The sequence below is a fragment of the Podarcis erhardii genome (assembly GCF_964252035.2).
Source record: "Podarcis erhardii genome assembly, chromosome: 12".
NCBI classification, from domain to species: domain Eukaryota; kingdom Metazoa; phylum Chordata; class Lepidosauria; order Squamata; family Lacertidae; genus Podarcis; species Podarcis erhardii.
In genome coordinates, this window is record NC_138513.1 from 17,025,336 (window position 1) to 17,047,597 (window position 22,262).

The 22,262-nt window shown below is 44.7% G+C and overlaps 1 protein-coding gene across 1 annotated transcript in view; it reads left to right on the forward strand.

The window, feature by feature from the left end:
• ODAD2 (outer dynein arm docking complex subunit 2) overlaps positions 1-22,262 on the forward strand; it is a 159,238-nt gene that overhangs the window by 100,193 nt on the left and 36,783 nt on the right. Inside the window, exons 23-26 of the mRNA XM_081881779.1 lie at positions 2,120-2,419; positions 7,925-8,084; positions 16,889-17,042; positions 18,253-18,588. Coding sequence (XP_081737905.1) covers positions 2,120-2,419; positions 7,925-8,084; positions 16,889-17,042; positions 18,253-18,588 — 950 coding nt within the window. The remainder of the gene's footprint in view (positions 1-2,119; positions 2,420-7,924; positions 8,085-16,888; positions 17,043-18,252; positions 18,589-22,262) is intronic.

Below are 22,262 nucleotides of genomic sequence, written 5' to 3' on the forward strand. Positions count from 1 at the left end.
ACCTAACGTGTTTTTCACGAGGACGCCTTTTCACATGTTAGGCTGAAATTCTCCCTTGAGCTTCCCCTGTCAAGGCGCCTGGCCCGGAGGACCTTCAGAGAGAGACAACGGTGGAGACACGCACTGCCCCTTACCAGCACGTGGCGCAAACAGCAGCAGCGAGGCGCATTTGACACAGAAGATTAAAAAAAAGCCCTCTCGATCTTTACGCATCTGCGGTTTAACAACCCGCTTTCAGACCTCTCGGCTGCTGCTTGTGGCACCTGCTCGTTAATAAGGGATTGGATGGGAAAGAAAAGGGATAAAGCAGAGCCTTTTTACACCTCAGTTTTGGAAAAGTCTAAGCGCCTCCACACCTCTCCAAAGGTTAAGCGTTTCCATCCTTCACCTGGAACGCCTATTATAAGATACATTCGTTTAATTCCTGGTTTTCCACCCCGCTTTTTGCCCCGTTTGAACAACCCCGTTTCAATGGGTCCAGCGGTTCTGTCTGTCTTTCTTCGCCCTCCTCAAACGAGAATGGCCAGAGGGGAAACGGACCGTGGCCTCTCCTCGTTTCCACCCCCCCCCCTTGAGTTCGCGCAAGGAGAAAGATTGGAAGCTTCTGGACGCCTCAAGATCCCCGGGGAGGAAATGTTCTGTCTGTGTCCGTTTTGTCCACTTTGACGTGTACGTTTGAGGCTTTTTTACAGCGAATGCTGGTTCCCCGGGGAAAACGGGACACTCCGCCTGCCCTCGCCTCAGCCAGCCAGCCTCCACCTGCCTCTCTTCCTCCTTAAAACCACTCTAGAGGGTGACCGGGCTGCCAGCTTCCTCCTCTGTCGTCTCAGTGTTGCCCTTTAGTAGGGAAGAGAGAAGATGGAGTCAAAGTCACTGCCTGTCATTGGCTCCGCCTCTGGGCACCAGCCATCACTCAAGCGATGCTTTTTGAAAACATGATCCCGCCCACCCCTTCTGCATTAAAGGCAGGTGACTGTAGTTCAGTCGTAGAGCATCTGCTTCCCATGCAAAATATCCCTGGTTCAATCTCACGCAGGACTGGAACCCTGGAAACTGGCTGCAGAAGGAGAGGGGCCAAATGGTCTGACTCGATATAAGGCAGCTTTCTAGGCTGAGAGAGGAGACAACCACGCCAACCCCAAGATCCAGGAACGCTGGAGGGTTGCAGTAAGGGGCGCTCCCGCCACACCTGCCAGACCAGGGCCATCACTTTAAAAAGAAGTTTAAATGGCACTTTGGACTTGGAATGGAAATGGAGGCTTGGCTTCCCACCCACCTCGTATTGCGTGTGTGTGACGCGAACTTGGATACGACTTAAATTTCGTGGGCAAAAGCTCCATTCAAGAAACGGCCAAGTTTTTTGTTTTTTTTTTAAAGAAAGATGTCGTGGTAGTTCAGTGTGTGTGGGCAACCTTTGAGGGTGGGTTCTGACACCCCAAGCCATACACTTGTGGTTTCCCGAATATTGCCGGACTCGAGCTCCTGCACGGTCCGCCTGCACGGTCCATGGTCAGGCATGATGGGAACTGGAGTCCAGCAAACATCTGGAGGGCCGCAGGATCCCCACCCCACCTCCACCCCTTGATCTGCGGGGACCCAAATGGCTTGGGACCATAGCTGTCCACTTTTCCCTATTCCTATTCGGAATAAGGGAATTTCCCTTTAAAAAAAGGGAAACGTTGACAACTATGCTCGGGACCCATCGAGCTCTTAAAAGGCCTTCCCTTCGTGTAAACGCATCCTCTGAGACCGAGCTCTAACAGCAGCTCTTTGGATGGCGCGCTTGGAGTCCTGCTCAGGTGGGGCAGTCAGATGGGGATGCGCCTGACTTCCCTGAGTAGGGTCGAAGGGCGCCCTTGCTCCTTCTGCTGCATGGGACCCTGGGCATCTTGCCCCAAAGCCCTCCCGTGCCTGCTGCCCCCAAACCGTGCGCCCTGGCCCTGGCGCACTGAAAAGGGAAGCGCGCTCGTTTCCGCGCCGCCCCAGCGGGCTGCTCGCCCTTCCCTTGCCAAACCCGCCGGCCTCGATCTCCTCGGCTTTCGCGTCTCCGGCGACTTCAGCTGCTTCCCCCACCCCCTCGAGTAACCCGATGCTTCTCCTCCTCCTCCTCCTCTTGCAGCGCCCGTCGAGTCCTCGGCGCCCCTGAAGCGCAAGAGCGCGCGCCTCCTTCGCCCCGGCTGACCAGACTCTCCTCCGCCCCGGCCGCCGGGCTGCCCGCGCGCCTCCCCGCCACCATGAACACGATCGTCTTCAATAAGCTCAGCAGCCAAGTGCTCTTCGAAGACGCCGCCAAAGAAAGGGAGAGGAGCAGCAGCCGGCCTTACGCCGGGGTCCTGGACGTGTCCGCCCACCCGGAGGTCCTCATGCCTGACAGCCCGTCCATGAAAGACAACCTCAGCCTTCGACATAGGAGAACAGGGTAGGAGCCCCCAGGCCGATGGTTTGGAAGGCGAGGGGTGGGAGAGACGCAACTCTGATCATGTGGGAAGCTTTGCATTGTTGGATTAATCCTAATTATGTACCGCTTTTCAGCCGGACCTGAAAACAGTTCAGTTCTCAAGGCAGTTCACAAATAACAATAAGCATAGGCTCTTTTTTGTTTTTTTAACAATAACCAAAAAAATGTTGCCTGTAGGAATTCAATCAAGCCCTTACTTGCCTGATCTTCCTAAAACTTCGCCCCACAAACATTCCCTTTCTGAACAGCTAGGGCACTTTAAATAGCTTTAGAGACCCCACCCTTCTTATGACGACTTGAAAACAAATCCCCATGATTTGCATTTGCCTCCATTGATGTTTGTAAGATCCTAGTCCAAAGGTTTATGTAAAATCCCACTGTGGTGTTCAGTGAAGCTGTATCTCAGGGGGAAAAAATGTTTATGGTATTGCAGATAGTGGTGTAAAAATATTGGAGTGATTATAGACAAGTGTATCAAATTTAGGGCTTCGTCCAGAAACCGGTTGCTCCCTGCATATGGTGTGAGTGTGTAAGAGAGGATTAGAGAGGGTGCTGTCTGAAAGCTAAGTAATTTAAGGGTTGATTTAAATCCAAAACATGAAATCTGGAAGTAAGTAAACTCTAGTGATAAACTTAGAATCTACATAATCCCATCCAGGTGGATTATGCCTCAGCAAAATATTACCCATTGTGAGAGACAGGTCATGTGGTAAGCAGCAAACCACCAATGGACAGTGCAATAGACAGTAACTGAACTGACTAACAAAAGAGTTCATTGGATTGAGGACATACCAACAGTGACTGACAAGATTATTGCTGTCTATAGTTCTTGCCAGGTTTTTTTAAATATAGAAAATGTATTTTGCCATAGGATCCAACTCCTAGGAGCCAAGGTCCCTTTGCTCCCCCAATAAAATATTGGGGGGGCCACTCCACCCCCCAATTGATTGACATTACCATTCAAATAGTGTTTATGTGCCATGTCTTGTGATTGATGATGCAGGGTGGGGCTCAGATGGGACCCTACCCCCAATTATTTATTCAGTTGGCAACCCTGTATTTTGCAAAAGCATTGTTTACAGTATATTACAAAAGTTTATTAAAAGTTGCCTTCTTCCAAAGAATGGAACACAGGAGTAAGATTGTTTTGTATTGATTGCTACAACACCTATTGCATCCTTCTTCAATGTGGTGACCTCGTGTTTTGGATTACAGTTCCCTTCAGTCCCAGCCAGCAAAGACTAACATATTGGGATACAAAGTGTTTTTACCCAAGAATTCATCTGCTATACACTAAGGCTGCAATCCCAACTCCATTTACCTGGGAGTAAAGCCACACTGAATTCAGTAGATACAGTTAGGATAGTGTTGAAAATCACATGCCCCAAATAACCCAGTTTTACTCTGCTTGCTCAGGACAGGCAGAAGGGACAGGGGTGCCCCCATTTCATCTTTCAGCAGCATAATTCTAGACACTCTTGTTTTTGCATGCAAGTTCCACTGAACAAAAGGTGAGAAGCCTGAGGATAAACATGTGTAAGCTCAGGCTGCGCATCTGTAGTCAAGTGATAACTCGATAAATTTAATACGGTGCTTAAAAGATGTCCAGAATGCTAAAGACTGAAACAATATATTTTATAGCTGAGTTACCAATTTTAAAAGATTGCATCAGCTCATACTTCTAATAGCATTTCAGGTTGGCAAGAGGGTGATTGTGTTTCATCAAGATTTTATTTCCAGCTGATTCAGGCAGAATTAGATTTCAAATAAAGTGTTAGAAGGCAAAAAGCCCAAGAGGCTAAAAAAAAAAAAAAAAAAAAGGTGAGAACTGGGAATTTTTTTGGGGGGGGGGGGACAGATATGGAACAAGCCGCAGATGTAGCCTGAGAGCAGCACCTTCTGGAAGTGATTTGGTATTACAATCTCAAGCCGCAAGTCATTAGGGTAGCAGAATGGGAGAAGGACAAATCCGACCCCTGGAAGCTATCTTGCACAGGTCCTAGTGAAATGAATCAGAGCCATGCTGTTGAGCAGCTTGAAGATATTAAAACAGGGCTTGTGTGCAGCAGAACATCCAGGTGGATTATGCCTCAGCCTAAAGTGTGTGTGTGTGTGTGTGTGTGTGTTTGTAGTTTTTCTACTTTAGCCATCAAAATATCCTTGGCTGGTTCTCGATATCAGGAACAAACTTCCCATTGTGTCTAATCAGGTTGTGATTAGATATGAACTTGTGCATGCAGTTGTTTAGGGCACTATGGCTGAAATCCTATGCAAACTCACGTGGGTGTAAGTCCCATTGAACGATCCTCAAGACCAGGCTTGGCATTTGTTGAGATGTGCCAGAAAAACCAGCAGATGTCTAAAAAGGTTGTTAATACCTGTCATTGGATGGACTTCTGTTGGTGTAGGAATGTGCATTCATTCCATCAAGCAAAACCTTCTCCTTCACCCAGTGAAAAGTTCCAGGCACTGCTTATTATCTGGCAACAGATATCACGTCTTCCATTATGAGTGTTTTATTATCTGGAGCAGAGCTAAAATATTAATGGCCTATCATCACTGGATTGTGAGTGAAGGCCAAATTAATTCCACTTAAGATTGGCTTGATCTTGATGTGCAAATTCCTGACATGTGAGGAAGGGTGGTGCTCTCGTGGCAACTAGACCATAAACAGATGTGCGCTTGGGAGCATTGGAGAGGAGCATGGGAAACGGACTGCTGCAACATGTTGAGTAATCCGATGTTCAGACGGCTTTAATACCAAAACAAGCTGGACTTGGATCTTCCTTTCCTGTTTTTAAAAAGTCTTGTTCTAACAGTCTGTGCTGATATTAATTGTAGATAACTGGGGGGACTTGAAAGGGACAGTGGCAGAGCTTCTGTCTGGAATTTAGCTTTTTCTTCTTCTTCTTTTCTTTTTTGGTAATTCATAAGCACCCAGCAATTTTTGCAATAAGCAATCTTCTATAAGAGGAAGGCTATGATCAGACTGGCCCTATTTTGGCTCCTTTTTTGCAGGACCCCTGCATTAGTTACAGTTACCCCTTCTGACGAGGAGTGAACAAGCCCGCATCTTGGGAATGATCAAAACCGATTCTGCAGCCCTCACTGCAGGTTTGCTTGCCCAGTCTGATGCCTTCCTGGTGGTGTGGACTCCCATCGTGGGACTCCCATCACGGTCCCAACCCTGCTAGCGAGGACTGATGGGAGTCATAGTTCAAAACATCTGGAAGATACCAGGTTAAGGAAGGCTGCTTTATACATTGCTCTGGAATGCATGCCTTGCTGCACACAGTACCCCACCCAAGAACTTGAACCCCAAGTGGGATGGTTTGAGGAGAATGCAAAGGACTGATTGCATCCATGTGCTTCCACCTCTAGATTGGCACTTAACCATAACCAGTAATCTGACTTTGCTCCCATTGGTCTACCAGAGTAGTTTGTGTGCAGCAGCCCAGTGCTAGGTGCACATAATGTTGGACTGAGGCCATTTTAACTTGGAGCTGGTTTTCCTTTTGCTGTTCTTCCCATGCCTCTGTTGGTACATGCTTTCTTGTGCGCCACTGATGGAGAGCCTTGGTGACTGGGAGCGGCTTACATTGGCTCCCAGTACGTTTCCAAGTGCGATTCAAAGTGTTGGTGCTGATCTTTAAAGCCCTAAACGGCCTCAGCCCAGTATACCTGAAGGAGCATCTGTTTCCTGCTTGGCAGGGGGTTGGACTCGATGGCCCTTGTGGTCTCTTCCAACTCTATGATTCTATGATCTCCACCCCCATCATTCTGCCCGGACATTGAGGTTCAGTGCCGAGGGCCTTCTGGTGGTTCCCTCACTGCGAGAAGTCAAGTTACAGGGAACCAGGCAGAGTGCCTTCTTCGTAGTGGTGCCTGCCCTGTGGAACGCCCTACCACCAGATGTCAAAGAAATAAACAACTATCTGACGTTTAGAAGACATCTGAAGGCAGCCCTGTTTAGGGAAGTTTTTAATGTATTTTTAATATTCTGTTGGGAGCTGCCCGGGGTGCTGGGGAAACCCAGCCATATGGGCAGGGTATAAATAATAATAATAATAATAATAATAATTAATAATAATAATAATAAGTTGTTGTTGTTGTTGTTATAATAAAAGGCAGAGTTGAAGGGATGGCCTGTGTGTGTGAGAGAGAGTTCTTCAGCTGTGCTGTACTCGCTTGCTCTGACTCCAGACTTACCTTCAGCTCTCTCCCCTCCCCAGGCTCACTAGGGGAATCCCCCTCAAAGTCTGCAGGCTCTCCCAACATAAAAGAAGAGGCGAAAGAGTTATTTATGTCAAATACCAAGTGTTTTCTGTTAGCAAATACTGTTTTGTCTACCTCTTTAAGAATTATTATTTTAAATCGCTCTTCCAAGGTCAGGCAGCGTTTCAGCAGCTTCCTTACTCGGGGAAGGCTTGTTGTTTTCATAAGATGCTAAGAGACCGTATGCAGGCTCCAGAGCTGCAGTAGCAGAACAGTTCAAGTTACTGAAGCCTTCAGCTTGGCAGGTCCTCTGCCTCTGGCCCCTGAGCGCCGGCCTTGAATCTCGCTTGCTTATTGCAAACAAATGCAATGCGAACGTAAATATTCCTTAATGTCATTATGGTGCTCCACGCAGGCTAGGAAAAAGAAATAGAGATGAGGCAAGCCCTTCTCCTCTTATTTGTGACCAATGAGCACCTTTGGTGGAAAAAACTGAAAAATACTTACTTATGTATAATTTGCACATCCAGATTCTCACCTATTCCTGTAATGCATGAAGCAATTTAAAAGTGGGGGTGGGGGTTTCCAGCAGTTTCTTTAGATCCTTATAGAAGGAACTCTTGTCTGCTTGTCTCAGAGATGTTTGGAGACATCTGGACCAGATGGACTTTTTCTCTGATTCTTTATGTTGCTTCCAACGGTTGCTGGAAATAGTGTATAGTGGTAAGGATATCTGGGATCTGCAAGTATTAACAGACACTAACTAAAAGGCACTGGAATCCTGGGAGCAAGTCCTATTGAACACAGTGGGATTCACTTCTGAATCAACAGGCAGAAGGTTTCACTCCTCATTTAGCTAAAGTCAGATGTGCTCCTCTGAGAGCTATGGAACTGAAGTGGTTCATAACTAAGGGCCCATCTGCACTATACATTTAAAGCAGTATCATGCCACTTGAAATAGGCCTTCTGGTGTTACTTAACCAGAGTTAAGTAAGCACAGGACTTGTATAGCATTTATCTCTTTTTCTCCAGCATCTTTTTCCATTTGGCATGGAGGATACCCCCTCCCCAAGACATTCTCCTTCACAAATTCCCAGTTTCCCCACCCTACATCTGATTTGGAGTTTGACTGCCTAGTGTTTTTGTGCTATGGTGCTGAGAGTAAGGAAGATAGGAGACAACAGGGCATGCTGACAGGCCCACCTGGCTATAATCCTCTCAAACCTACCTCTTTCTCCTTGCACTGTGCAGCACCCGACAGAACAGTGGGAAAGTGAGGCACAAGCGCCAGGCATTGCAGGACATGGCGCGGCCACTAAAACAGTGGTTGTACAAGCACCGAGACAACCCATACCCCACTAAGACCGAGAAGATCTTGCTGGCTCTTGGCTCCCAGATGACTTTGGTGCAGGTAAGAATGAGCTATGCCCTGTTACCTGTGTGACTCACAGCATCTCTGAAGATAGGCTGGCCTGGTTGCCCCACTTGTACTGAGCATCTTCAGGCTAAACTAGGTGTGACTGCAGCAGATCTGCGTGTTTTTAAACCAAGGTGTGACATAATCGCATTGGAGGCATCTCCCTATATCCCACTGCCCAAACTATGTCCTCCTTGGCCAGGCTCAGATTTTGGAAGGGAGCTCAGGTGGGAGAAACATATATTGGGTGGAGGATCAGGAAAGGTGAGTCACAGCAGCTTTTGGCTCCCTTTGCAGGATGTCGGTTTGCTGGAACAAAGGGGTGTCTTGGGAAAGGAGCAGGCTCCTTCCTCCAGTGGTTTGCCTCTCTTCATCCAGGCCCTTTTCTCCCAACAGAGCTTCCTTCTCGTTTCAGATAAGAGAGACTGCAAGAAGGCCACTTATATGAAGGGAAAGGCTTGTTACCCAGAGACAGCCCTACCTTTAAGCAGAGTGAGATGACCAACTTATATGGCAGCAAGGCCTTGGGAGGAGAAATTGGTTTGTGTGTATCACGTGGCCTCTCTTCCCTAAGCTAACCTGCTGCCTTCAGGTGCACTGGAGGCTGCTCCCTCATCTCCAATGTTGAAGATTCAACAGAGAGGCTGTAGCTCAGTGGTGGAGCACCTGCTTCTCATGCAGAAGGTCCCAGGCTCAGCCCCAACATCTCCAGGTCAGGCTGGGAGAGACCCCTGCCTGAAATCCTGGAGAGCTGCTGCCAGTCAGTGTTGACATTACTAGACTAGATGGGCCAGTGTTTTTACTGTGTATAAGGCAGCTTCTTATATCACCCATGTAAACCCACTCAACTCCTCCAATCTGCAGAACTGGCATTGTTACAGGTTCCATGTAAAAACTTCTCTGCATTTTTAAGAAATTGATGTTTCGGTCCTACAGTACCCATGCTTTGCGACTCCCTGCTTATTGACACCAGGCCGGCAGCTTCCTCCACTCTTTTCAGTGCCTGCTAAAAACATTTTTGTTTTGGCAAGCCTATCCAGACATGTAAAAGGTTGGCATATGTTTTAATCTGGGTTTGAGCCTATTGTTTGACTGGCTTTTTTAATGTTTCAAAGAGTTATTTTTATCCAAATTTTATGGGTTTCTTCTTTGTGTAAACCACTTTGAGGTTTTATTACAATCAAGCTTCTGTACATGAAATGGGGAGCACCATCTTATCCTTTGCTTCAGGCAGCAAAATTTCTTGGGGTAGTCCTGACAGTGCCTGGTACCCCCACACCCTTTTTAAAGCCAAAGATTGAGGGGTTCCTGGAGGACAAAGTTGCCTTCCGCAACTAGGTAATGATAGCACAAAGTTCATGGCAGCCTTTCTGGAACACCCTTCGCAAAACACTGTCCAGCCTCCATTCATTTTAGGAGAACTTGGGTTAGAGAGCACTTAAGGGCCAAAGTTTTTTGAACTGTGCCTTCTTGACTTCTCAGGGATTATGTTCTTCAGAAATGAAATGGCATGTTTGGTAAAAGAACACTTCCTTTGTTGTCTGCAGATCTGTCTTGGTTGACATGTAGTCCAAAAGCAAAAAAATAATAATATCAAAGTAATAATAATCCAGATGCTCCTTCCACACATTGCCCAGAAATGCTCTCACATCTGCATGAAAACACATCATTCAAGGGGAAAGGAAAGAATGAAGTTGTGGTCCAGAGCAGATTACTGCTTACAAAGAACTGATCCTCAGAGACACTCAGGCAGGGGCACTATCACAAATCACACCGGAGTGATTGCAGAACAGCCCCACTGCAGTCAAACTGACTCAGATTGACAGTGATGTATCTGTGAGAACTGGGTCATGTTTTCACATCTACTTGGAAAAAATCGTTTCTTGTTCCCAAAAGCTGCACACTCCAGAATATCAAATAGTGCCGCATAACTGGCTTTAATCTAGCTCCGTAAAGTGCCAGAACATTTCTGGAGGAGACCAAAATAAAATGTGTTTTCCTGATTTGTATTTCCTAGGATTACATTCCTGAAGCTTAGATTGGCCTGCTCCTTTTCACATCAATCTGTCCAATTCCTTAACACTTGCTGTGTTCCTTTTATTCAGTCCTGCTGTCCTTGTGTTTGAGCCACAGCTTTATGTCAAGTTGTTCTGTCAAGCCTTCCCTTCATCACAGTATCTTTCTTTGTTCCATGCATACCACTTCAAGAAGTGTTTGCTAACAATTAAAAGGTGGGCAGCCAACCAGTTACAAAAATCTGATTTGATGAATCGTGTTAGTTTTTAGCTAATTAACTGGTTACACCTGCACATATTCGCATATAAAGAAAAATATAGTTTTAATATTTAGAGGCTGTGAGTGTGGTCTTTGGGGACATTTCTGCTTCTGCCTTGCGCAGGACAAAATTACTCAGATAATAGGGTGGCTGCTTAGACACTGATAAATGCCACAACAAAAAATTGCAAGAGGATGCAGATTGTGTAACATCTGTATATGGTAATTTATATGGGTGGCGTGCAAATAAATAAATCTACTACTGCAAGGACCTTCAGCTGTGCAAAGGAAATTCCTCTCCTTGTGCCTGGTGACACCTAAATTGGTTACAGGGTTTCCCCCAGTCCTCTGAGGCACATTTGGGGAGGGCATCTGGAAAGGGAGAAGTTAGGATGTGCAAGCAGAAAGCCTTGGGCTAGCAGATCTATTTAGATACTGCCCTGCGCATAGATCCAAATTTAGAAGTGATTACTGTAAATTAAATAGATATGCAATACATCTTCCCATAGTGGAGAATCATAGAAATGTAGAATTGGAAGGAACGCCAGGGGTCATCTAATCCAACCCCCTGCAATGCAGGAATCACAGCTAAATTGCATGTGCATGTGCTTGTTTCATGTAATACATGCATGCAGAAAATGAGATTCCCAGTGCGTACTACTGTTGTTCCAGATACAACATTGTGACCAGGTGACCTGTGTGCCTACTCAGTCTGCCATCCAGGTGTCAACTTCAAGGTCTTTCCTGCTTTCCCTTCTAGTGGCACTTTTTCATTAAAGCAGACCTGGACTGCACAGGCCTTCAAAGTGAGCAAGGCCTTCAAACAGCGAACGTTATCTGACAGCCCTTCAAATGGAGGACTTGTCATCCATCAGCTAGGATAAAAGGCCACTATTTCTTTACAATGTAGCCTGTCTTGTTATTGCATTATGGTGGCTTTTAAAAACTACTTAACTGGGGAAATGTTTCTAGTCAAATCAAGATGTGTTGAATCAATTAAATGTAGTAAGCCTACTTAAAAGATGTGCTCTTCTGCCTGTGGGCCTCTCTCTTCTTCTGTGCTGAGTACTTTTGGCTGTTTCCTCTGTCCCTATCGTCCCTGCATCCCCAAGGTTTTTATTTTGTGTCTTCTGCTTTCTTAACTCTTGCTTCAGTTCCATCTACATTAACACACATACATACAAAACCAGTTCTCATGCACCAAGGGAAATCCTACAGAAAGTTAAAATAGTGTTTCGCACTTCCCTGAGTAGAGGGAGTTTTACAGTTAGGGAGGTGTGTGTGTGTGTGTGTGTGTGTGTGTTTATGAGGAATCAGAGTCATACAGTTGGGAGGGACCCTGAGGATCATCTAGCACAGCCTGTGGGTCCCCAGATGTTGAACTACAACTCCCATGACCCCTAGCTAGCAAGGCCAGAGCTCAGGGATGATGGGAGTTGTAGTCCAACAACATCTGGGGACCCACAGGTTGAGAAGCGCTGATCTAGCACAACCCTCTGCAATGCAGCTGTCCCGTGTAGGGATCGATCCTGCAATCTTGACATTATCAGCACTACACTCCAACCAACTGAGCTATCCAGGCCCCCAAGGAAGTACTGCACTATAGACGTATGTTTGCATGGCATGTTTGCAGTATTGATTTCTTTTAACTGTACAAGCCCAGAAAAGGGGACTAGGCAAGCACGCAGACAAGTGCTTAGCTGTAAAAATGCCATTAGTTCTCCCCAAACCAACAGTGTACCTTTTGGAAGACCCCCTAGTTCCTTTTCACCAACCAAATATAAAATTTTTTTGGCTCCTGTTGGCTCTCAAATTGTTTCCCTTAGCCCCAGCCAAGTAGATGGAAGGTGTCCAGTGGCCACTAGCCACCAACTGCATGACTTGGTCCACTTAGCGGGGTGTGGAAACCTGGCCAGTGGGTGAAGGGAGAGGTGTGGGGTGGTGATGTGTCCTATTTTATATAGGACAGTCCTCTGCTGTGCAGTCCAAGTCTGGTTTAAAGATGAAGTACTATAAGAAGCTCCTGCCAACCTAGCAGTTGGAAAGCACGTCAAAGTACAAGTAGATAAATAGGTACTGCTCCGGCGGGAAGGTAAACAGCATTTCCGTGCGCTGCTCTGATTCACCAGAAGTGGCTTAGTCATGCTGGCCACATGACCCGGAAGCTGTACGCCGGCTCCCTCAGCCAATAAAGCGAGATGAGCGCCGCAACCCCAGAGTCAGTCATGACTAGACCTAATGGTCAGGGGTCCCTTTACCTTTACTATAAGAAGAGAGCAAGAGGGCCCTTGAAGTTGCTAATCAGTAGTTAGCACCACCTGGGCAGCAGACGGAGCAGTCACCTGGTCAGTTTTCTCAACTGTAGGGAGGTGTACTGTATTTCTATTTAAATTATAGGAATTTGCACCAACTCAATTGGCATATGCACACAGACATCATCAATTTTGGTGATGCTCTCATTTATTTATTTTTTGGCAATGTGTTAAGTGGACACTGTAGGTGCAGACCACATGGCAGAGGACAAAACAAAAGGCAAAGGCATTCTGTAGCATCCTAATTTGTCTTCAGTGCTACAAACTTGGCTGAGAGTAGGGGAAAAAAACTTTCAAGAAGGGCAAATGGCCTCTACAGAAGAGTTTGGTAGGTCCCGGGGTAGTTGGCCAATAGCACGCAGGCTGATGGGATGCCTGATGTATGTTGTCTGTTCCTGTGGAAGCTGATTCTTTGGTGGAAAGGAAATTTGTAAGGGCCCCAGGCCTCTAGAGAAGACTTGGGGAAAGAACCACTCAGCCTAAACGTAGTAGGCTGAATGTTGATTATATTCATGCAACCCTAGCAAAGCCAATGGAGCAGTATGTAGTACAAGTTATTAGCCGCCAGCCCTCCCGTTTTGCTTTAGAGTTCGAAACCTTATACTCCTGAAACTAGCAGAACTGGAACAGGAAGCCATATCCGTCTAAAAGCCACAGCCTATATTTATCTCGCCAATTAGCCTCCAATTTGGAGGCTAGCAATTTGTCCTGCTAATTTGCAATGAATATGTCATGTTTTCATTTGCCCTATTCCCTTAGGGGTGGATTTATTTTATTTTAAATTTGGGTTTAGCCATTCCTATGAATTTAAGGAGGGGGGGGGAGATGAAGGAACATTCTTTCCAGAAGGGGAAATATGAATGGCTTTATTGTTGAATATGAAGTTATTTGCCACAGTATGACTAATGGACTGGTTCTGGCTTGCTAAGGATCATGCAATATTCAGGTTTTCACATTCATATATAGGATGCAACTTACTCTGAAAGGGGGGGGGGTATTTTAAGTTACAGCCCCCTTCGTGATTATTAACAATGTGTAGTATGGGATGTGGTACAATGATAATAATAATCCAGCCAAATAAGATAAAGATAGGCACATTATTTTGCTGTTTTGGAAAATGGGGCTGCTACTTTTAAATGAAACCAAGCCCAGGAAACACATATGCTGAATGGAAACACTTTATAGGAGTAAGTATCAGGAACTAAGGAGTTGTAAGTAATTTCTTTTTTTACCATTTTTTATTAGTTTTTACAATTTACATTTATATTCAAATAGTATTCGTAATAATCATACGCATAAAAGATTCCCTGAATCCTTGAACTTCCCTCTACCCCTCCATGGGTTCCATTTACATTCCCTTTTTCTTTTACTGCATCTTATAAATTCTCAATTTTCTTGAAATTCCCTATTTTCCCACAGTTCTTGTTACATTACAAGTCTTGTTACAATCCTGCCAAAGTTTTTAGTCGTTTGCAGTGTTCTCCAAGATAAATTATGTATACAAAAAATTCCCATTCCTTAGTAAAGTTTCTCTCTTCTTGATTTCTGACCGTCCTCGTCAGGAGTTGTAGATAATTTCTATTCCCTTAGTTTAGTCGAGTCTCCCTAACCTGAAAAGCACCGCACACACTTCTGTGCGCACACACACTTATTTATATCCTGCTATTCTTCCATGATGAAACTCAAGTTGGTATTCCATTGGCTTCTTGGGCGGAGAGCTCCCACACAGGCACTCATCAAACCTGGGACTGCTCAGCTTCAGCAAAGTGGCTGCATCACGTGCCTTTGGGCTGGGAGTAGCCAATATAGCGCCAGACTACAGCTTCCACCAACTTTGACCATTAGCCATTCTGGCTGCAGCTGATGGGCATTTTAGTCCAACAAACATCTGGAGGGCACCATGTTCGCTACCCCTGCATCTTGGACATATGCCTTGCTGTTTAAGAAACCGTGTGTGAAAATGGCTACTGAGCGCTTGCTTCCCAGGCCTGGAAAGCCCCATTCTGGGAGTGAGGGCTGCATGCCCAATTATTTGTGTGAGAAGCGGGCAGGCAGCTGAATCCGTCCCTTTCCTCCCCTTTCCCAACTAGATGATTGGTGCTATAGCCAGCAATCTGACTGTGCTGCTGTGGGGCTGGAACTATATGCAACAACCCACGGCTGATGTTGCATGATGCTGGGTTATGGCCAACTAATATGAGACATATTAGTCTGTCACATTATATCATAGGGATATATTTCATGCTTCAGCTATCCTTGTTGGCCAGGGGGCTGTTGCTTTTTTCTTTGGGAGGTTGTCAAAACTTGGCTGTTTACTAACAGTTGCTACTCTTCAGGAGATAGGTCCCTCCTCAGGGGCTCTGGAACCTATAGAAAAGTTTGATCCCCCAACCTAAAATGATTATGGTTTTTTTTCCCCCACAGGGGCAAGGGAGAATCCAAAATACAAATCTTTGGGGATTCTTGTTTTTAACAGCTATCTTATTTTATTTGTGAGATTTTTCAGTCTCCTGGAATGCTTCAAAGAGGAGCTGTTCATATTCGCATGAAGAATACTTGCGGTTGACATGGAAATGTTGAGAGTGTGGTGTTTGCTGTTGGCCTTTTCAACCAAATAGTAGCACACGCACATAAATCACACTCGTTTTTTATTGCTTGTTGTAAAGAGCTCTGTGGATAATACCCCACTTTCTGTTGTTGCACGTGGCAGTCTGATAAGGCCAAGGTATGCTTCCGTGCTGCTCTTTGGCAAGTGAATACATTGCCTTTGACAACTGCTGCAGACATTAAAAGTATCCCACTGGGATGCTGAGCATATGAATGGTCTTAGACAGAGTCGGAAAGCTGGTCAGTCTGCCTGGTGTCAGACGCTGCTTGTGACTCCAGATTACAGGGTCTGGTGCTAGCCTGTCAGACATGTGAATTGCATACCCTATGACATTCCTCATATGAAAACAGGGGCATTTCTCACTCGCCCCCCATCCCTCCCCCACGCAGAGCATTTCCTATCAGAAGAAGGGCGAATTCCACCACTGCTACACCATCATCATCATCATTTTTTATTTGCATGCCGCCTTTCCACAGTTAAAAAAACAATGCTCAAGGCGGCTTACAGCATAACAAGATTTACATAATTACAAAAGTCATAAACAATAAATAAACCACATCAAAAAAAGCGACCAAATGGGAAACAATTTCCACATAAATCAAAATCTAAAGCTAAGAATACAGCATTGATATCACAGTTTAAAATGACATAGGTAAAAAATAACAGCAATTTAAACGAAAACAAAACAATGAGGCACATCCTCCATCGTACTGAGAAAACCCCTTAATTCCAATTTTATTCTATTCTTTGGTGTATGTACAAAAAGAAAAACACACACCAATAAACACATTTTAGAAAGGGGCAAGATCGGATTGGCTGCACAAAGTATTCTTATTTTTATATCGAGACTCTTTGCGCTCCGCTCCTCCTTGCTTGCTCTCCAGCAGCCGCTACAAGCTGCCCAGGGGAGGAGGCCAGCAGCAGTGGCCAAGGAGAGGTCACGGGATGCTCCTTCCCCATCACTCAGGACAAGCGCTGGCTCATCCTCCTTTTTGAGCTTGGCAGCGGCAGCAGCACTGGCAGGTGAAATAGGGACGTTCCAGGATCAAATCAGAAGCTGGGGTGACTTTCGTAATCCTAGGACTGTCCCTGGAAAATCAGGACGCTTGGAGGGTATGGCATTGATCAGTAACCACTGTCAGCAGAAGGTCATGACTGCATGGCTGGGCTGCAGAAATTGGAAGTGTTGAACCACCACTCAGAACCCCTGAAATTGCAGCTGTGCTTCATGTTTGTATTGTCACAGGAAGTTCAACCTGTTGCATCCTCCTTGCTGAAAGAGGGACAGTGCAGTATTTTGTTCTTCCTTGTTCCTCTGAAGCAACAGAAGTACAAGATGATATAGACGTGGCCTTGGGATGAAGGCTTGTGCATATATTTAAGCAGCTTACTTTAAAACCGTAAAGGTGGCTTCTAATAAAGTTAGATTAAGTACTAAATATTTTCAGTGTTCATACTGCTTTCATTTTGGCTTTTGATGAAATAAAAATGCGAACAGTCTATTGGTTTCTCTTTCACATGTCATAAAACACACGCCAGTGAGAAAACTCTTCAGTTCTCTCTTGAAGGAGGGAGAAAACTAATGCATTTTGTCTTTTATTTAGGTGTCAAACTGGTTTGCCAATGCAAGACGTCGCCTTAAAAATACTGTCCGGCAACCAGACCTCAGCTGGGCTTTGCGAATCAAGCTATACAACAAGTATGTTCAAGGAAATGCTGAAAGACTTAGTGTAAGCAGCGATGATTCATGTTCAGAAGGTTTGTTTTCAATATATATTTTTGTAGATGTCCAAGCAAAGCCAGTAAAATTGAAAGTGGCCAACAATTCTCACAGAGCTGGTGCTCTTGCAAGCTGCAACACATGTGCATGCTAAAATTTAAGAAGCATCCATTCTGGCTTTGAGGAAGATGAAATCCTGGAAGCCATAGGGCTTAGGTGATCCCTACTTTCTGTACTTTTTCTTTCATTTTACAATGTTTTTATGACTGGCTATCCAGGCAGCTGATGGCTGTAGGACTTCTGTGGAAGCACCCGCTAGGCATCAGAGTCTTGGTCCATTTTGTCTCCATTTTGGCCAGATGCTGGCAGTTCAAGGAATTCTTTTGCCATCTGCCTACACTTCCTCAAAATGAATTTTAGGTAGCCACTGTGTTTTCTCTTTTGCAAGGTGGAAACTATCCCTTGTCAGATTGGGCTGCAATTCCTAGGGCTATCTTTGCTGCCACAGTCAAAACAAAATAAAAAAATTCCTTCCAGTAGCACCTTAGAGACCAACTAAGTTTGTTATTGGTATGAGCTTTCGTGTGCATGCACACTTCTTCAGATACACTGAAACAGAAGTCATCAGACCCTTATATATAGTGAGAGGGTGGGGAGGGGTATTACTCAGAAGGGTGTAGTAAACCTGTTGACTGTTAACAACTGCAATTGGTCTTACAGGAAAAAGCAAGGTGTGAGATGACTAAAAATAGCCTTATCATATATAATGAGATGTATAATGCCGCCACAGACACCCCAAAAAGTCAGGTCCATCTAGGCTCTTGTGGTGATCACTCTGACAAAACGTCAGCAACACTCCTGCATGTCATCAATAGATGCCCATCAACAATTTTATTTCAGCAATTCTCAAATGGTGCACCACACCATTTGACTAAATTTAATTTCATGACTTGTTCAGCATATAAAACATGCTGATCATAAATCACTCCATGTAATTCTTATTGAAGATGAAAAGAGTGCTCAAGAAATACCCTACCCCTTCTTCTAGTTTGAAGAAATAATCTGAAACTGGTTTTAGATGCAGCAGGGGAAGTGACTGGCGGCATCTTAATGGATTTTCAAAACAGCCCTTCTTATAATCTAGTCTGATCTCACTTATCCTCTAAAAGCTGAATTATGAATAAAAAAAAATTTATTTTTTTAAGAGACATAGGTAATGGTGTTCTCTGATGGGTCTTCTCTCTTCAGATGGTGAAAACCCTCCCAGAAGCCATATGAATGAAGGGGGATACAACACGCCCGTTCATCACACTGTGATTAAGACTGAAAGCTCAGTAATTAAATCTGGAGTTAGACCAGAAGGAAGTGCCAATGAGGATTATGTATCGCCCCCCAAATACAAAAACAGCTTGTTGAACCGCTACCTGAATGACTCGTTGAGGCATGTCATGGCCACAAATGCAGCCATGATGGAAAAAACAAGGCAAAGGAATCATTCGGGTTCGTTTAGTTCCAATGAATTTGAAGAGGAACTGGTGTCTCCGTCATCCTCCGAGACTGAAGGCAACTTTGTCTATCGGACAGGTAGGGTATAATTTCCAAAGCTGTCGTGTTTTGTTCATTCATTCAACCTGGAAACAAATGTTATGCTCCTGGTGGTGCTAGTTGGTCTTCTCAGAGTGTTTATAATTCATGGCACTTTTAATTATGGCAAGTACCATGAAAATGCAGCCATCTCATCAGCAACCTAGTGAGGTAGGTCATTGTGGTTTTTCCTGGGGTTTTTTGCAGATGGATGTTTTCGGATGAGAGTGAATGACTTGGTTAGCCTCCCAAGTGTTCCTGTGATAAACTGAATGTGAAAACCAGTCATAAATTCCAACATGAGGACACAGCTCGTTGATCTACTTCGGCTCAGTTAAAATGCAGTGGCTTTATGGGTGACCAAGACTCACTCAGAACCTTCTTGAATAGCCATGTTCAGTACTAGATTATGAAATACAGTCTTCTTAATTTGTGTATCCAAGCATGTGGATATGCACTCGCTGTACTGTTTTTTCCGTCAAGAAAGGCACAAAAGAGTTTGTGTGACCGAAAGTACCGTATTTTTCGCTCTATAAGACACACCAGACCTAGTTTTTGGAGGAGGAAAACAAGAAAAATAATATTCTGAATCCCAGAAGCCAGAACAGCAAGAGGGATGTGGCTTCTGGGATAGCCTCTTGCTTCTGGAATAGCCTCTTGCTGTCCTGGCTTATGGGATAGCTGCATGCAGCCTCTCCCGGGCAGCGGGATGAAGGTTTCCCCTGCCCGGAAGAGGCTGCATGGGGCTAAGTCAGAAGCCAGGACAGCAAGTAGGATTGCTGCGCACCGATCCCTCTTGGTCTCCTGGCTTCAGGGAAAGCAATGCAAAGCCTCTTGAGTGCAGCAGGATGCACCAATCCCACTTGCTCTTCTGGCTTCAGCGATAGCTGCGAAGTCTGCATTCACTCCATAAGATGCACACACATTTTCCCTTACTTTTTAGGAGGGGAAAAGTGCATCTTATAGAGTGAAAAATACGGTAGGTGCTGGTGGAAGATATCTGAGTTTAGGCCACCAGTACTGAAATGGATACCGCAGATCTTGAAATATTCCTGCACACCTATCTTCAGATAAGTCCATATACAGATTGGCAGAAATTACCAGTTAGGAACTTAGCTGGGGTATTAATCATTCCAGCCATGGAAGATAGAAGTGCCTCATTCTTGAAGACTTGTGGGGAATGGGTTGGTAACTACAGATAACTGAAACTTTTTAAAACTGGATCAGTTCAGGGCATCCTTTGTTTGATCTTATCACATATATGGTATGCTTGGATTAATACAGTCATAAGGTGGTTCTCAAACGGAATCCGTTCCGGAAGTCCGTTCAACTTCCGAAAATGTTTGAAAACCAAGGCACGGCTTCCGATTGGCTGCAGGAGCTTCCTACACTCAGTCGGAAGCCAGGTTTGTGGCGTTTGGGAGCCAAAACGTTTGAGTCGCAAGGTGTTTGACAACCAAGGTACGACTGTATAGTCATCATCCATGACCACTGGCCATGATGGTTGGAGCCAACGGCCAACAACATTTGGAGAGCAACAGTTTGGGGAAGGCTGTTCAAGGCTTTTTATAGGGATTCTGAAGATTGCTTGGCTGGATTTCAGACATGCACGTTCTGTTTGGTTTAATCCTCAAGATTTCCAGAACTTCAGCAGGTCTTCCACTTGAAGACTAAATGATCACACCTTGAGTTGAGGAGGTTGGCTGGGTGCAGTATAACATAGTGCTCTAAAACATTTTGCGTAGAGTAGGAGCTGTGGTTGCATAGTTAGTGTTTTCCAAGTGAAATCTCTTGGTTTTTCGAAAGCTATTTTTCAACATTCCAAGTGCATTTGGTCTACATTATGTGATAATCGCCTGCCAAATTTTAGTTTTAAAATGAGTGTTGTTCAAATGAGCACACGGTAACTTAAGACAAGTAAACTTCTGGTTTTCTATACTTACACAACTGGAATTTTTAAAACGGGCATAATCTTGAGTAATCAAATTGTTACTGGACTCTGTCTCTTGCCTGCCAGCATTTTAGCTTTGAGTGGGGAAAAAAGGCTCTTTTAATAGGCTGCGGCAGCTGTACGATAACCGCTGCAGCATTAACGGGCTGAGCATTTGGAAAAACAAGCTACAAATTGTTACACGATCGCTCTAATCTCCCTGTTTTTATGTGTGCAGAACCTCTCCTATTTAGCATGCAGTCACACTTACCTATCACTGCAACACTTTTTATATTCAAAGCGCAAAGCAACAAAGAGGTAGATTCATAGCATGTTCATAGCTGCAAACAATTCTAGTGGGTTCCCCCCCCCCACCCCGCACATACTAAAACTGAAAGAACAAAATTTATTTTATACATGGTGTGGTGTTGTATTGAGCCCTTGCATCTACTTCTAAAATATATTATATTCCAGAATTTATTTTACTACTATCTTTTATAAACATCTTGGCCATCTTGGATCAGTCTGTTCCGTAAATGCCATGAAGATAACTTGCATCTTTCTTTTTTCTCTCTCTCTTTTTAAATCCTCAACAATGTATTATCATTTTCTGAGGTCTTCCGAAACGTCTGCATATAAAAACCCTAGTGGAACTTAACAGCGTGTGGCTATTTTGACCTCTTTCCATACATATAGTTTGGATTACAGAACCAAAAACATTTTCCAGAGGGGGAGCCATATAAGCCTGTTGCAGCAAAAAAAGGTCTTGTGGCACCTTTTTAAAGCCTGACACATTTATTATGGCATAAGCTTGAGTGGCCTGAAGCCCACTTCATCAGATGGATGAAATGCAATCCTAAACTGGCAGGCATTTAACGGGATGGGCGGGGGAGTGAGGTCAGAAGGAAATGAAATGCAAAAAGAACAGACAGTGGCAATTATGTAAAAAGCAAAATAGTTAGCCATTAACAAAGCCTATTTTCCAGAGGGCATTTGGAGGAGGAGAGACCTAATTGCCACTTTGTGGCTCCTTGTTGTAAGTTCTAAATGGATTGTGTGTGTTTTTCTGGATTTTGTTGTCTGTTTGTTTCTATTGCAAACCTTTCCTGTGGCCTGTGCAAAATGGTTCAATAGAAACCAAAGAAAGAAAGAAAGAAAGAAAGAAAGAAAGAAAGAAAGAAAGAAAGAAAGAAAGAAAGAAAGAAATTACATCCTGCAGTGTTAGTTTGGAATGTTGGTTTGTGCAAGCTATCTTAAATCACAATTATTAGCATCCATACCAAGTATATATATATATTTGTTTTACTTTGCTGTTACACAAGACTCCCCACTGTTCTCCGGCCATTCATCTTAACCCAAGTATAATTGTTGCAATGAGACTGTATTGTTCGGAGTGATTGTCACTGGGGCCAGCCAATCAACGTTCTGCACAGCCAGCTTCTGAACTCAGTTCTCTTAAGAGGGTTATGCCATCTCCATCTGACAACTCACCAAACAGTGTGAATATAGAGTTGTAGCACGCTCTCTACTCATCCTAATGTCTGTGTGCAAATCAAAGTGGCAAAATTCTGTGCACCAGCACTGCTTGCTAAGAACCAGACGACTAAAGCTTCTGAACCAACCACACTACCACCCAACATCTCAATTTAGTGTAGTTGTCAGCATGTAATGTGGCACCTCAGGGCTATGCTGCCCATGAGGCAGAGTAAACCAGCCGCCGCTGGCAGTGGAATCCTATGGGGCA